The sequence below is a fragment of the Micrasema longulum genome, unplaced genomic scaffold (genome assembly GCF_059751315.1).
Source record: "Micrasema longulum isolate JH-2025_06_02 unplaced genomic scaffold, ASM5975131v1 h1tg001802l, whole genome shotgun sequence".
Classification (NCBI taxonomy): Eukaryota; Metazoa; Arthropoda; class Insecta; order Trichoptera; family Brachycentridae; genus Micrasema; species Micrasema longulum.
The window spans coordinates 1,024,372-1,041,594 of NW_028278976.1; the positions used below are offsets into that span (position 1 = coordinate 1,024,372).

Consider the following 17,223-nt stretch of genomic DNA (forward strand, 5'->3'; position numbering starts at 1 on the left):
TTTTATGGAGACAATGCAGTGTTTTAGTCTTCATCAAAACTTATTTCTACCCATTGACTATTTGAAACAGTGGAAAAGTTGTAGGTTTGTAGGTACATACAGTTTTATATACTATTTTCAACAATCCTTAGAGTCAATTTATAAACAATGCAAATGGGAGCTAGATTTCTTCCGTCCATGCGCTCTGTAGCTGCAAGACGCGCTGTAATCTAGCTGCTATCTGTTATTGAATTATTACTATCATTTTTTTTAAAGAAAATAAAATATTTGCTTTCTTATGATTTACCCAAATATTTTATTTTGAAGACCATTTTCAACGATTTGTACATAACTTACTATTAAAAATTGGGAATCGAGTTGGGGTAGAGTAAGATTCGATAAATAATAATAATAATTATGGATAGCTTATATAGCGCCATTTTCGTAATATAATACCTCAAGGGCCCTTTACAAAGTGATTATATAAAGATATAAATTTAATTTTAACTTTAACTTTTTAATTTAAGAAAAATAATGTACTTTTTCATACTACTTTTCCACCACATGCTATGAATTTATTCAAATGATTTAGAGAACAAGTGGGTTTTCAGTTTCTTCCGAAACATCACTTCACTCTCACAGTTTCGGATTTCTGCTGGGAGAGCATTCCATGCCGTAGGGCCTGCGACCGCAAATGTACGTTCGCCACATTCGAACCACGGACCTTTGAGCCGTGAGTCCGAGACACTAGCCACGGGACCACAACCCGATTAATTATATCATAATTGGAAGCGAGAAACTTGAATCCGAACTGCCAATGCGCTATGTAGCTGCAAGACGTGTTGAGACAGTTATTGTACAGCGCCCTTGAGGTGATTTTCACAAAAAATTGCGCTGTATAATTATCCACATTAATAATAATATCCGTGGAACAGTTGTCCTCGTGTTAACGCGCACGGATAAGACCTTATGACATCAGCGATTTGCTAGACGTGTACGTGTCGCTCTCGCCCATTCTTTATTCGTCCTTAAACAATTTCAATTCTTCTTATAAAATAAACAATATTTTTTCGTGATCTCGCTCGTAATAAAAAACGCCGTCGCGTATTCATTTTCTCACTTGTAAACTGCGACCGAATTTGTGTTTTGTCCCAGCGTTCTGTCCTGCACGGTCGATGCTGTTCGCGGAGCTGGGACAAGACAATACTGTCTTATCTGTTGTACTGTTCACGTATTAAGGATATAATATCCGCACTGTACCCAGTGAAAAAGTTCTGTATGAAAGTGGAGAATAAAGCATTGCGAATGTTAATCTCTACCGACATCCCCTTACAATTTCTCCCGATGTCGGATTACGGTACTCAACACAACTGCCATGTGAAGGGATATCCATCATTTTTCAAATTAATCAGTCACTCATCCTGAAAGATTGTACTCGTTGCAGAGAATGGCTGAAAGCAGCCAACTGAAAATAGGGGAGGATTGTTTTATTCTGTTTCGGTCTATTAGATAAAGCTTTAGCGCTTTTGTCTCCAAAGTCTTTGTCAGTAAAAAAGACTTAGAAAAGAGAAAATGCTACAATGTACTTTTCTGGTGATTTTACCATTTTAGCCTATAATCTATGCGTATACCCAAATATAGTTTTCCTCTGAACTAATTTGGTAACACGCATTACAGACATCTATACAAGTATTTAATAACATTTAGTAAAATGTTTGACCACAAAGTTCATGCTTTAAATATTAGTAAAATATTTCTTATTTTAATTCACAGTTAACCTGGGGTTGGGTATCAATTGATTCCTGAAGATTATTTGGGAAGTTGGGATCAAGTCGACAGTGTCGGTAAAAGCTCTATTAAGTGTAAGGTTTACTTTAATGGTAAATACACATTAGTGAACTTTGGGGTTTAAACCTTTATTATGTGCTCCATATTCGTATTGCTTCCGGTTCCGTTCCTACAAACTCCCGAGGATTATCGGATACCGCTCGTAGCTCCAGAAGCGACGTGCCGATCTTCCCATTACATCGCAAACTTTAATTATAATTAATTCACACGGGCCAAGTTTACCGAAAGCTAAATGCTTTGTGCCGAGTTTATCGTGTAATATAATATAATATGTACCTACGAGTATCTAATATTACAAACTTTGAAATTTCAGGATTACATTGAAATCGTAATATTTTGAACCCTTATAAATCAACAGAATTTTTTTTAAAGGGTCTACAAATAAATATTTTCTGACTTTTTTATTTTGAAAATGTCTGCTTGTTTGTTACGATTTCATAAAAAATAATGAGCATTATTATTTTATCACAAGTTTAGACGGTCAAGGGAGTTTTATATATTTTTTTACATAATTTTAAAGTGGCTTGCCTTGTGGAATTTAGTTCATGACTTATGGGGTTTCAGAAAATTACAGTTGATTTGAAATGAATACCGATATACCTAGATCTTTTGTTTCAGTTTTTAGTCTCGAAACATAAAATCATCATGATCGTAGAATGACGACGCATGCGATTTAAAAAAAAAAACAGTCCTACAGGATATTGGATACAAAAAATGTTTTCTTACGCGCGGTAAAAATTAGAACATTAAATTATATGGCAGTTTCTTGAAAATGTACAAAAGAAAAACTTAACATATATTAATAAAAACAAACTACTTTGAACGACGTAACCAGTTCATATGAATCAACCAACGGTATGAGAGTTGTAGAATATTTCCGGTTTACTTACCGTCAACGGGCTAATCGGCAGAAGTGACCGAGGAGAAGCGGATAGAACTTGAGAGCTAATACGCAGAGATTTCAAAAATACAAAACTTTAAAAAATCATAGCGCTGATAAAACGATACATTAAAATAATAAAAAAAAGAAATATATATATATTTCAAACCTGGAATACAAAGCCTTTATATAATATAACCTTTTCAAGATCAAATATAAAAGAAAATCAATGTCGCATTTTTCGCACATCCGTTGTTCTTTTACAGATCACGACGAAATGTTATTAAGTTAAAGGAGAAAATTAACATCGTCATCATTCCCATCAACCTGTGGTGCATATGGTACTGTATAAGTAAGGTCAGTCATCGTTTTACGCTTTAGATGCCAGTTCAGGAACAATGAAATATTACTTTTAAAAACCTTCAAACTCAATGTTTTACGTCCACCCTGCCGGGAATCGAACCCAGGACCTCGAGAATGGTAGGTGAACTTGTCAACCACTACACAACGAGATGGACTATCTTCAATCGATTTTCTTAGTCAGCATTTTTACCTGAAGGCAGCCATCGAGTAGAAAGCACTCGTCCGGGGTTCTGGTTCTATTTCACACACATAACTTTATTCTTCATCAAACAAGAACACGATTAGTAATAAACATGTTTAACACAAGTATCCGAAAATGTATTGATCCTGGGTGGGATCCTGCGCCCTTAACTTCCTACTTAGTTTGATATACAACATGTAGTGTATTTACTTATCCTATTTGCCACCTTTTACTATCTTCGACCTCGGGTACTGACCGCCTGACCCCTGTATCTACATAGTCCCTGGTCCTATCCTCTAGTCTTGTCCCTAGAGCCGTATAATCCTGACACCAAAATTTATACGTTTCATATCTGGTGAAAAATAAAATACGCATAAATCAAACTGCGGCGTGACGGACTCCTTAAGAAATATTTCACGTTTCCATATTTCCCGCTACAAAAAAATCAATTATTTTTATATTATTTTTTGCAGTACACGCAGCTCATTGTAGGTGAAGTGAACCAATTGACAAAATGGTCAAACTTTTGTTTTCAATGTTTTTTCTTTACAGGGTGTTCATTAAACCCTGTCACATCCGAAACCACAGTGATCAGTATGAGCAAGAAGACATATTGGCACATGAAAATAAATTTTTAGAATGATAAAATTCAAAAATATATAATATCAAAAAAAGCAAATGGGTTCTGACATACTGATCATCGTGGTTTCGGATGTGACAGGGTTTAAAGAACACCATGTATAGGGTTTTTGCAATTTTTTTAAAACAGGCTTATTTTACACACATACATATCACTAGTTCAAAGTAACAGTGAGATAAACCCGATATTTCTGATTTTGAGCACATACAGATATGTTTTAAAATTATTTTTTTAAAAGGATTTACCCGCCAAGCCTCTATTTAGAGGCTTGTCAGCAGGTGGAAAAGAGGGGATATGAAAGGAGGTTATGAAAAATACACCACAACACCCAAACCAGTTTAGGAAAAAATCTTTCTTAAAGTTTTCAAACGCACCAATTCCCTCTTAAACTTAATAAGGAAAACATTCGCTCACATCACCCAAGATTTGTTCCTCAAAATTAAAAAAAAAATGTATTATCGTCCACTCCTTAAGTATGCCTACCATATCTGAAATTCCTATTTTAAAAAAGACAGAGTTGTTGGAGAAAGTCCAGAGAAGAGCAACTCAAATGGTAGTTTCTCTAAGATATAAATCGTATGAGGACCGCGTAAGGGAGAATTTATAATGTTTAATAACGACGTACACTTGATAAACACGCATCAGCTTAATAGCTGCTAGTGCATTATTCAAAAAATAACTGGCGGGAATTTGTCAGGCGCCGTGGCGCAGTTGGTTAGACGGCCAACTGTGAAACTGGCGTCTAACCTACTTTATTTTCAACATCTTAATAATATTCTTTGTGATTAGAACTTTTGTAAAAATAAAAACAAATTCGCGCCTTCTCGGATCTTTTGTCCCAGTTTCCGTTGTTTCCTCTAAGAGATGTATCCTGGTTACACAAGCACCCATTAATCACCCTTCTTCCTCAGGAAGTGGTGACGCGGTGGGTGGTGGGTGCGAGGGTGGTTGCTGGTGTCATAACATTTTCTCTCTATAGCAGTACTCTGGCTCGGCGGATGTCTCCAATGTTTCCAAGCCCTACTGATCCACTGACTGGCAGTATGTCGACATTTTACTTTACGTCCTTTAAAAAAAAAAAACACTTATTACTTTAAAAAAGTTGTGTAACTATACGTTTGTATGCCTGTATTTCTTTTAAACAAAATTCACAATTAAAATTTACAAGGCCAAGTTAAGTACAAGTATATTTGAATAATTTATATACCGCTATTTTTGTGAAAATCACCTCAAGAGCGCTGTACAATAAATAAATATCCCAGCACGTCTTGCAGCTACAGAGCGCATGGACGATTGGGATTCTAGTTCCTCGTCTCCAATAATGATGTATTACGATTCTGATATATAGGAGCTAGATTACAGCACGTCTTGCAGCTACAGAGCGCATATACATTAAGTAATCTAGCCGCTATTTGCATTTTTTATTTTTATTTTATGTCACAATGAAGTTTAGAGTTTAAGTGATATTTTAAAAACTAAATAAAAAACAATTTTTTTAAAATAGATGTTAGATTACAACATGTCTTGCAGCTACTAAGCGCATGGACGGTTGGAATTCTAGACCCCATTTCCTAAATTTAGATATTTAATAGTTGATAACATTTTGTTATATTGAAGCAGCTTCTATTATTGTGGATAATGTATATAGCGCCATTTTTTTGAAAATCACCTCAAGGGCGCTTTACAATATCCCAACACGTCTTGCAGCTACATAGTGCATTGACGGTTGGGATTTAAGTTCCTCGTTCAAAATTATAATTTAATTCAATAACAGATAACAGATGGAAGCTAGATTACATCATGTCTTGCTGCTCCAGAGCGCATGGACGGTATGAAGCCTAGCCCCCATTTACATTATTAGAAAATTGAGTTTTGGTTCACAAATAAATTCTGGGTTACAACATATCCTGCAGCTACAGAGCAATTAGTAGTAAATTTTGTTTTATATTTTAAGTTTAAAGTTCATTAATTCAATTATCTACTCTGTTATGCCAATCAATATTTCCGCGTGCACAATAAAATTTTAGATATATTAACAGATTGTTTTTATTTTACCTTACATTTGTGTTATAATTATATTTTTTCCCATCGTGCAACATTACACGGCGGCATCACGAATGCGCGCGGCGAAAGTGAAGCGTAGTGGGGGAATTATTTGACACAGTTCGATGTATTCAAATATGATTCTACGCTCCTTCTGGACTATTCTTAATTCTATGCATTCAAATTTTGCATTTTTACCGGGAATCGAACCCGGAACTTGTCTTAGCCAGTTGTGTGTGTTAATCTTTTTTATCTTGGAGAATATCGCGAAATTTAAGCATATCATTTACGAAACAATTAACGCAGCTAAATATAATCAGTCTTTTTGAGACACAATTCTATAATTAATAGTAATGTGAATTATATTGCTGTATTATTAATGTTGTAATTATGATATAACGTATGACCGCCGGAGCAGAGAGTTCGTTCACACCGAGAACTGAGTTCGCTACAAACGTAAGCTACTGACTACTGGCCGAAGCTACTGAGGACCTACGTACTATATTCTCCATACATTGTACACTGTTATGTTGATTACGTCACGGTCTAGTAACGTTTCTTTGTTTTAGTTTCTCTGCTCTAACTCCGAAAGTATATGTTGTATCTTTTGCTATAAACATCCTATATATTGACGTCGTGGACCATGACCAGTATCCTAAGCTGGCGCTTCATGACACCAAGGTGCCAACATGGGTTATATCATAGTTTAGTAATACTTACTATTGGAACAAAAGGCATCATCCCTCCCCTCGGTAACTACACATGGGCATCAACCATCTTCCAGAAATTAGCAAACATCCTGTTAGCCACACGTGCGACAATAACTACCCAAAATCTACGAAAGCTACCCTACATATTTTTTTATTTGTTTTGTTATTTATTGTGTTGAAACAGTTCTTTATCTGTTAAGTTGTTTTTTGTTTTCTTTTTAGCATTAGCACTTGACTTATGCTCAATGTTTATTTTTGTAAATTTATAGATAATTTCAAGTTGCTAGAATTTCACTCGTCCGTGCGCTTTGTAGCTGCAAGACGATTGGTACTCTAGTTTCAATAGGTAAATGTTATCAACTATCAAATACCTAAATTTTGTAAATGGGGTCTAGAATTCCAAACGTCCATACGCTCAGTAGCTGCAAGACTTGTTGTAATCAAACTCATACTTTTTATTAATTTATTTTTTATTTTGATTTTTAAAATATACTTAAACTTAACTTCTTTGTCAAATAAAAAAAATATAAACGGGGGCTAGATTTATTTCTGTCCGTGCGCTCTGCAGCTGCAAGACGTGATGTAATCTTGTTTCTATAAATCGTAATTGTAATATATCATAATTGAAGACGAGGAACTAGAATCCCAACCGTCCATGCGCTCTGTAGCTACAAGACGTGCTGGGATTTTTATTTATTGTACAGTACCCTCGAGGTGATTACCTCAAAAAATGACGCTGTATAAAGTATCCAAATATAATATAATATTTACCTTAACCTTGCTGATGACTATAAATTTAGTTACAACTGCGCGCAATTTTATTTTTTTATAAATTTTTTGAAATACTTCTTAAATTGATAAAATTCCAATTGCCCATGCGCTTTGTAGCTGCAAGACGTTTGGTTATCTACCTTCATATGTAAATATTATCAACTATCAAATTATCGACAGCAACAACTGAACAACTATAAATTTTGTAAATGAGGTCTAGAATTCCAACTGTCCTTGCGCTCTGTAGCTGCAGGACGTGATCTAGCTCCTATTTGCATAAAATGCTTTTTTTATGCTTAAGTAAATTTAAAAAATAATTGAAATGCGGGGCTAGAATCTGTTATTGAATAATATAATTATATAACTTCCATCTGTTATTGAAATCGAGGTACTAGAATCTTAACCGTTCATGCGCTTTGTGCCTGCAAGATATGTAGGGTAAACATAACATATTGGGTTGTATTGTACATTGTACAGCGTCTTTGAGGTGATTTTCACAAAAACGTATTTCAACAATTAAAAAAAATTGACATCTAATATCAACAGCGATTTTATTTAACCTTAGAAGTTGCCCATTGTATTGTATCAAAAGAAACCCAAAACAAATATTTTAAAATTCCGCATTTCACTTCACTTGATTTAATAATATTGATGTTTTTTGTTGATATTTCTTGATAAAACTCCACAGTTAATGATTATGATAAAATTTTTCAAAATTAATAAATGAAACTTCTTGGTTTAGTTTTACTTTTTATTATTTTGACCACCGAGCGCTTTCGCCTAAGTAGGCATCTTTAAGACTGGTGAATTGTGTACAACATTTACATTTTTTAAACTATTTTGGAGATAAAATCAAATAAGTATTTTAATAGGGGACAGAAACATAAATATTTACAACTAGTTTGCTAAACAGTTCCTTTTTTTGGAGTTTTTGGATCGAAATTGGGATTAAGCTTTTATTATTTAAAGGTGGGAAAAGAACACATGGCGAAATACAACAGAGTGGGATATACACATTTTAACAAATAAAGTTAGCACAATACTTGATTTTTTACAGGGAAGTTTATATACCTATAGATGAATGACGAAATATTTTAAGATACATACTTAGATAATACATTGTTAATGAAATGAAGTTATTTATTTTGATAGTTAATTTTATGTTAATTATATTATTTTAGTAGTAAATAATTCAATCAAAAGGAGCGTAGTTATATATTAAATTAATGGTTTAAGTAAAGGAGAGTTCGATAATTCTAATTGCTGGTTAATTATTACTTCATTAAGTTTAATTCTATTAATTTCTAACGATTCTAATTTATCTAAATAATAAAGAGTAAAACTAAACCAAAAAGTTTTATTGATAAGTTTATTTATAATTTTATCATAATCATTCACTTGATTTAGTTTATCATTTGCTATTTTCAGCTGCGCCACAGTTCCGTTATAAGCATTTAATAATATACTTTTCAGTTTGATACTACTCTTTCAATGCCGTATTACCTATGTATATAAATACGATTCGTGGAATGTAATACAATGTGACGAGTGATGTTAAAAAGTTCTATTGTGATATAATGTGACCTTCACGTAGTGTCTAGTCGGTTCTGTAAAAAATGCGATTATGCTTCCGGAGGATCGCTGGTTTTCGATAATGTGTAGGTAGTATCTGTGACTTTTCCTACGTGCGATGGTCGTAGGGTCGTAGGGTCGTAGGCAGCATTGCCAATCTCATGCGAAAATCGGTATATGCATAAAAATAAATCGGTAGATTCATTGTCCTAGAGGCGGTAGGGGTGGGAAGAAGGGGAGATGTACCAAAATTTTCCTACCTTTTTTCATTACTAAATTTCGCTAAACATGAAAGTGTTTTTTTTAAATCAAATTAAATAGCGCCCTCCTTAGACTAATGGTTGACACTTGCCTGATACACGGAGAGTTCCGGATTTAATTTCCAGTGAGATTACAATAATTTACGTAAATTTTCAGTTTAATGATAAGATAATAACCACTGATCGCTAAATAAGATTAGTAAATTTAAGCAGAAAATAGTTAAGTCTCTTTCTTAAGCCCGATGTACCTTATTAAATGCCGGCTCCTGCATGTACGACCGAAGGATAAGCAGTATTTATAATAATAAACAGATGGCAGAAAAAGTACCTTTCTGAGCAAACACAAAAAAGTGAGTAATTGGTTTATTCATTCATAAGTGGATCGACTGTATTGGGGACGAATAAATAGTTTTTAAAAAATGCAATGTTTAAAAAACGGTAGATTTCACAAAAAACCGGTAGATCTACCGAAAAATCGGTAGGGTTGTAACGCTGGTCTTAGGTCGCACATCTCACAGCACGTCCTTCATGTGTTATTATTTTATTTATTATTCACTGGAATATTTATAAGTATTAACCTAAAACATATATTATTTTCTATATTTTGATACCGTGTCAAAGAAATTGTAAAACATATTTGTCCAGTGACCTCCCTCGCTCTAAAATGGGTTAAAAAATCTTCTAGATAAGAATTATAGGTTCGACTGAGTTTGTTTTAACTTATTTGTATAAAATGTGAGAAAACGGGTGAAATCCGAAAAAAAGTCGTATCGAGTTCTTTACAATTATTATTTCTAGTATAAATAATTATTTTGTAAATGATTAATATTGCAGTAGATGATATTATTATCAATTCAGCGTTTCCCAACCGCCGGTCCGCGTACCGGTACCGGTTCGTTGGGATTTTCTGCCGGTTCGCAGAAATCCCCCTTTTTAAATTCCTGTGATAAAATAACCGACATTTGTTATTTCTAAGCTGTTATAATATAATATTAAAAACTAATAAACAAAATAATACATTAATAAATGTTTTAATATCTGCGTTCCCGGTCTGCAATTTTTTTCTCCTATTTTCACCGGTCCGCAGGCTTAAAAAGGTTGGGAAACGCTAGTGTCAAATTAGTATTTAACTACCGGTGTTTTGTAATCAATTTAAACTTTCTAGTTTATTAATAACTATACTAGCAGAAAACCGTCTGCTTTCGCCGACTGTTACATTTTAGAACATTCGGTCTTTCGGCCCTCGTGTAATCGGCCCTCTGGGCCTCATTTCATCGTTCCAGAAAAATAAGATTTTTCGAAATGAAAAATAGGTTGTGACACTTGACAGTTTTTCGGCTATCCCTATGCAAAAAATAACATCGATCGGTTTCTCCGTTACTATGTGAAGGCAACACGAACAAACAGACTAACAAACTTTTGCATTTATTACATTAATATGTAAAATATTTCATTTATTATAGATTACTCGATTTTGGCTCCTACGTATTTTAGATATGAGTGATTTTCTGGTACCAATTAAATATAATGTTTTTAGTTTAAACGCCTTGTTACATGATGGACAATATTATTAATTATGAGACGCGTGGGCGCAATTCCACTTTGCCAGCCGTGAGGTTGGTTTTCAGGGTCGATTATTTTATTTCTAATTGAATCCTAGATATTTATTTATTTTATTTTTATTTATTTTCTTTTATTCAGGAAACATACAGTACAGTTACAAAGTTTAATATTCTACCCAATTAGACTTAATTCTAATGGACTAGTGAAGTTTCCATATTATAAAGCAATTATATGTAAGGTTAATTATGAAAGTATAAAAAAGAGAAGGAAAAAGAAAAACATAAATGAAAGTTGTTTAAAAATTAAAATTTAAGTGAAAAAAAGATATTTTCAAGTTTGTAGTGAGTATTTACAAATGGAAATAATATTAAAAATGAAGAAAATTTGTAAGAATAATTAAAAATTAAGAATTGAAATAAAGAATGAAAAACATGCTCAGATGTAAAAATAAAATAAAATAGTAATAACATTTAAAAAAAAAAAAGGAAAAGCATAAATATACACATATTTATTTTAAGGGATTCAAAGAAACGATGAGAAGAATCTTTAAGTGAAATATAAGACAGTCAATTTAGGTCAATTTAAAAAACATCTTCAAAAAAAAAGAGCAGCAATATATTGATTTTATTTACAAATATAATATAAGTAATTAAAAGTAGTTTAAAAGTATAATAAAATGCCAATGCAGCAGAGAAAAAATAAAGAAGGAATAACAAGTATAGCAAGTAATCATTAAAATTTGAAAAAGCAATATAAGGAAAAGATTTTAAACCAAGAGATGTCGATAAAATTATTATTAAATTCATTAAAGCGATTTTAGTAGTAATACAAATTTCAAGAGAGAAATTTGATTTATAATAATAATATTAATGTATGTAATTTGAGTGATATAAGAGAAAAAGGGACCAACGGGAGTTTTATTCAAAAGTTTTCAATACACTATTTTTAAATTATTGTAATCCTGTATGATAGATATCTATATGGTTAAAAAAGCTGTTAAAAGTGGAACACGATCTAGAACGAACTAGATATGATTATAAATTAATTTATTCACAAGCTGCCCTTTACGAATTACTATAATAAACATAATTATTCTTTTCATGCTTATTGTTTTTATATCAATCATTGGTGGTCGTTTCTTGCTCTTTCATTCCGTTTCACACGCAACTTTCGTACATTTTACTATGTAAACTCAAAATATTCATTTTTTTTATTATAGGTAGAGCCCTATCAAAATTAACAAGCAATAGGGAAATATCACTTTTTATTAAAACATTTTTAAAGTAATAAAGGTGTATGAAATACTGTACAGTAAAATTATTTTTTTTTGTTTCTTATTAATAGCATAAAAAATATGTTTAAATTTGTAATTTTGAACTCCCGCAAAAACGGTCATTCCATTGGCCATGGCCCTGATACGTCACGATTCATGTTTATTTGTTTCTGACCATTCAAATTTGTGTAGAACACTGGCACAAATCTTGACGTCGAAATTATCACGGCCAAACAATGTGGCGTTTTTCTATTGACGTATTCTTATTAAAATTTATATAATCATCATCATTCCTTTTCCGCACGTAATGGTGCATAGGGCATTGCATTGGTACACCAATCGCAGCGTATCTTGATCATTTTTGTTACATGACGGTAAGATGATCAGTCTTACGCTTCAGGTACCAGTCCAGGGACTATGAAATATTGTAGTGTGAAAACACCTTTTTGAATAAATATTTTATTTCAACCGCAATAGAATATGCCGCATGTTGGGAATAGACCCCGAGACCTTTTCCATGGCAGGCTAACGCGCTGACCGCAAGGCCGACATACGAAATTTATATATGAAAACATTTCTCCACAATATCTTTAACGATTTTGAAAATTCAATTAGGTAATTATTCTTAAGCCATTTCATATATTTTTATCGGTATTCGTAGTATTTGATATTACCCTATTTTAAAAATATTTATTTCCTAAACGAAATTTCAAATTTTTTCGACAATTTCGAAGCATTTTTGAACTTATTTGTGTTTTGGTAGTCTCTGCATTTTTGTGGACTACATGTAGGAATGATTTAAGTATTGAAGACCTATTTTATATGATTTGACATAATTGCTCTGAATAGCGCGTGGTGCAAAAGTTGAGCGGATTTCCAGTTATGTAATTTGACCTTAGTTGTAGTAACTTATCCACATATTTTGTAATGCAAACTCATTGTTGTGTCAGAAGAATTTAAACCTATTATACGACTTCGCACAAATCTAGAAAGGTTAACTGAAAAGTCTAGTGTATTTTATATTGATCAGTAATCAGCCATTGTTACCTTTAATCCACTTATGTTCAATTTTATGGGTGTGATAGTTGGCTCGAATTTAGACTCCCAACTTATAAATAAAAAAGAAACCGTGTTTTGTGGGACTTGTATAACTACATGTTAATGTAATATTATGTAACGCAATAATTCGGTTAAAAATGTCATATATCTATGGCATGTATCCAGAATTAAGTATTTTCTGACATTATCTATATTGGAATTATGTTCATTCATCAATTCAATATTGTATTGATAAAAATAAACGGATTCATTTGACGGAAAATAAAATGTGCACTTTGCTTTATGAAAACTTAATATTTTTCTTATAATATTATTTTTTTATGAGAATTGAAAAAAATAATAAACCAACGGGCTGGTTTTGATAAAAATGATATCCGTTTCCATATCTCGTTTAGCGATGATATAATCCAGTATCTGTCTTGGAATTTTTTTTGTACCTACAGCCCTTACATCATAAGAAGCCCTAAATAATTTTATTTTTGATATTTATTTATTTTTTCGTATTATTTTGTCGCATTCATATATATATATATTAATTTTATGCAAATAAGGGAACGTGTACGTTCATGTACCTTACTTCAGTGAAACATTAATTGGACGTTTAAAAAAATATATGAGAGTTTTTCTATGCGAGATAAAAAATAAAAAATAAAAATTCTCTAATTTTTGTGCTTTGAACATTTTATAATCTATATATATATATATATATAAAATACATATATTTAATAATGGAATATTTATATATTTAAACATTTCTTCAGTAAATAAAACACATTAAAGCATCAAAAAAATTTTTTCGTTTAATTAATAGATACAATATTTTTTTTAAATTGACCACTTTTGGCCTCGATCACACTATTTTGCGTCTCAGCGTGGATTTTTAGAGATGTTTAAAAATTCTCCGAATTTCTTCATACCAATTTTTTCTCTAACTTTTTTGAACTCCTGCACCGTTTTCGGTGATTTTTCACCAAATTTTTTTTGCCCATAGATTTTCAATTCAGTTTGAATGTAGGCTGTTTCCTGGTGACAAATGTGAAATAAGTCTAATGATTCTTTAAGTTGCGATACCCGAGGAAGAAAGACACCGACATTTGTCTAAACAATTTAAATACGATTAGATAAAGCATCAAACGTTTTTAAAAAATTACGTACTTACAGAACGAACCCGATGGCAAGGCTCAAAATCATCCAAAAATACTGGGTCATCAAGTTCTCGAGTTTCGAGTTTCTCTCTTCTCTCTTAACATTTCTCCCATAACTACACTATTTTTTTTTTATTCTTTTATAATCGAAATTCCTCCCATCAATGATGACATGTTTCTAATGAAGCACATTGTTTCGCAGCTCACGTGGATAACGAGATGTACCTGTCGCGGGCACTAGAGAGGCTGGGAGGGAACGCTCTCTGCAAGGACAGGGAGTCGGAACCTGATATTGGCGCTGCCTTCCTCAAGTTTGCCGTTGTCACCAAGGAACTCTCCGCCCTCATGAAGACTTTGGTAAGGATTTATTTTAATACCCTGCGAGATCGATCGGAACATTTTTGATTACTATTTTAAGATTTTGAGCATAACTCAAAAATAACTGTTCTTTAACATTTTACTTTTCGAACACTTATTTATTTAGCGTTTTTAACCTTTAATGATCTATTTTAACCAGTTATTTACTCATATACAATAAATTATTTGTGCAATTAAAGTACATTATAAAATATTATGTAAGTATATTTATTATTGTCCTAAAGGTATAACGCTGTTTCCTCTTTTCCTTGACGCAAAAGTACCCGTATAAAGAGTTTTTTTAAACTTTTTTTACAGTCGTAACCTCATGAAAATAAACAGTAATAAGTATGAATGCTGATAAAACAATTTGATATGCAAGAAAGTTTGTATAGGATGACATTCGAAACGTGAAAATACATATGTAGACATAATATAACATTTCAGCTAACGCCTCTTAAAAATGTTGTAAATTTGAAACAAAAAAAACTAAAAAAATTCAAACCATGCGAGAGAAGTGTGCTTGTTAATTTAATTGATGGATGCATTGAGAAAATAGGAAACTGGATAGGTGAAAATATATTAACATTAAACCCATCTAAAACGTAACAGAAGACAGAATTTGATTCAGGATACGCCACTACCCGATGTAAGGAGTACCCTTTTACCCACCGTTAAACTACTGGGAATCTTCCTTAATTCTGACCTTTCTCTTAACGCTCAAATTAGTAGAACGATAAGTTCATGTTTCTATCAGCCGAGACAAATTAAATGCATACGCAAAAATTTGTCGGTTGATGCCGCCCGTCAATTGATAAATGCGTTTGTAGTGTCTAGAGTCGATTATTGTAATGGTATTTACGCAGGTCTACAAATGAACAAATGCCGCAGCGAGACTTATTTTCGGAATCTCTAAGTTCAGTCATATCACTCCACTACTTCGGGAATTACACTGGCTACGTTTTTCACAGAGGGTGGCATACAAACTCTCTTGGCTTATGTATCACTGCACAACTCTGCTCCGGAGTATCTAAGGGATCTATGCATTTCAGATGAACTAGCTGACAGGCGTTTTACGCTTAGTCACCTACGTCTACGGCGAAAGGAAAAGTTATTACACCTCTACGTAAACAGCGCACTAAATTCAGTGAACGCGCATTTGCGGTCACAGGCCCTATGGCATGGAACCCTCTACCAGCAGAGGTGCGAGGCTGTGAGAGTGAAGTGATGTTTCGGAAAAAACTTAAAACTGACTGGTTCTCTAAATCATTTGAATAAATCCGTAGCATGTGATAGCAAAATAAATTATTTTACATAAATTAGAAATTTAAAAGTTTCAAATAAATTTATTTATCTATAGAAGCACTTTGTAAAGCGCCCTTGAGGTATTATAATATAAAAATGGCGCTTTTTAAGTTATCCATAATAATAAAAGTATTTTTTTATTTTGATAATTGACTCTTCACATTCGTCTAAGTTTTTCATACAAATCCTTCTTGAGGTACGCTTTGCTTCTGTTAACATCCAATAAGCTACATTATAGTATAAATAAAATTATTTCAGTTAGATACTTAAATTTATGTCTAAATATTTACACGATTTTTTTCTATAATTCTCTAAATAAATACTACGGGCGGAACACAAATGTAAACAATGAATGTTTGTAAAAGACCTTGGTGTATTTTTTACTTCGCGAATGCAAAGTGAAATGATTCAAAGCGCACAAAGGAGGAAATAAAAGGTATAATCTCACGGTGAGCTTTGGTTCGGTGCAATGGGAGATGTTATCAAAAGTGAGGCAAGGCCGAACTGTCGGTAGCGGGGGTGAGGGTGGGGGTGCGTACACATTATACCTAATACCCACGCCACGTATTCCAATCTTGCACAATAGCACTTGCACAAGGCAGGGCCGCAATGTGAGTTGGGAGTAGAGAGACTGGGAAAAAACCAGGGTACGATAGCTAAAAGGTTTTCATTAAAAACTGACTAAGGGTAGTTGTAAGTAGGTAATTTCTTTGTGCGAAGTTACAAAACTACAAACAGAATAATTGTAGTATCCTAGCCAGAAAGGAACAGGGGTGGTATTCTGAACGTAAAAGAGCACGTATAAAACGCATTTTTAACGCGTATTTAATTAGGTTTAAATGACTAAACCGTATTGGTTTTATACATTACTAACCGTTTAATCATCAGTGTGGCCATTATATGAAGGAAAGTATCGTCGCGTGCAAGAAATAAAAATCTTTACATTAATCACTCTCTACGAGGTAGAGACGATTCAGAATTTCACCACAAAAAACTGTATCTGTCTAGAAAAAAGTTTTTTTTTTTTTTATGTTTGTATCACTAACTGTAGTTCATTGTTATATTTTAAAGGTATAAATAAAATTACTTTATTTTATGAGCCACATTTTATTGTCACAACGTGTATTATATATTCACTGGTCACTACCGACTAGTTTAAACTCAGGGTTAAATGAGTCAAAAACTGAAGATGACTCCTGTAATGGTAGCCGAAACGTCGAAACAAATCCAACACACACGGTATCACCCAAAAAAGAAACATATTAATGACAGCA

At 32.9% G+C, this 17,223-nt stretch overlaps 1 protein-coding gene across 2 annotated transcripts in view; it reads left to right on the forward strand.

Moving 5' to 3' along the window:
- The window catches only part of Asap (ArfGAP domain of ASAP), a 143,726-nt gene that overhangs the window by 57,626 nt on the left and 68,877 nt on the right, over window positions 1-17,223 (forward strand). For both annotated transcript variants that reach the window (XM_088237901.1, XM_088237902.1), the window contains exon 3: window positions 14,490-14,644. In XM_088237901.1, the coding sequence (XP_088094027.1) occupies window positions 14,490-14,644 (155 nt within the window). The remainder of the gene's footprint in view (window positions 1-14,489; window positions 14,645-17,223) is intronic.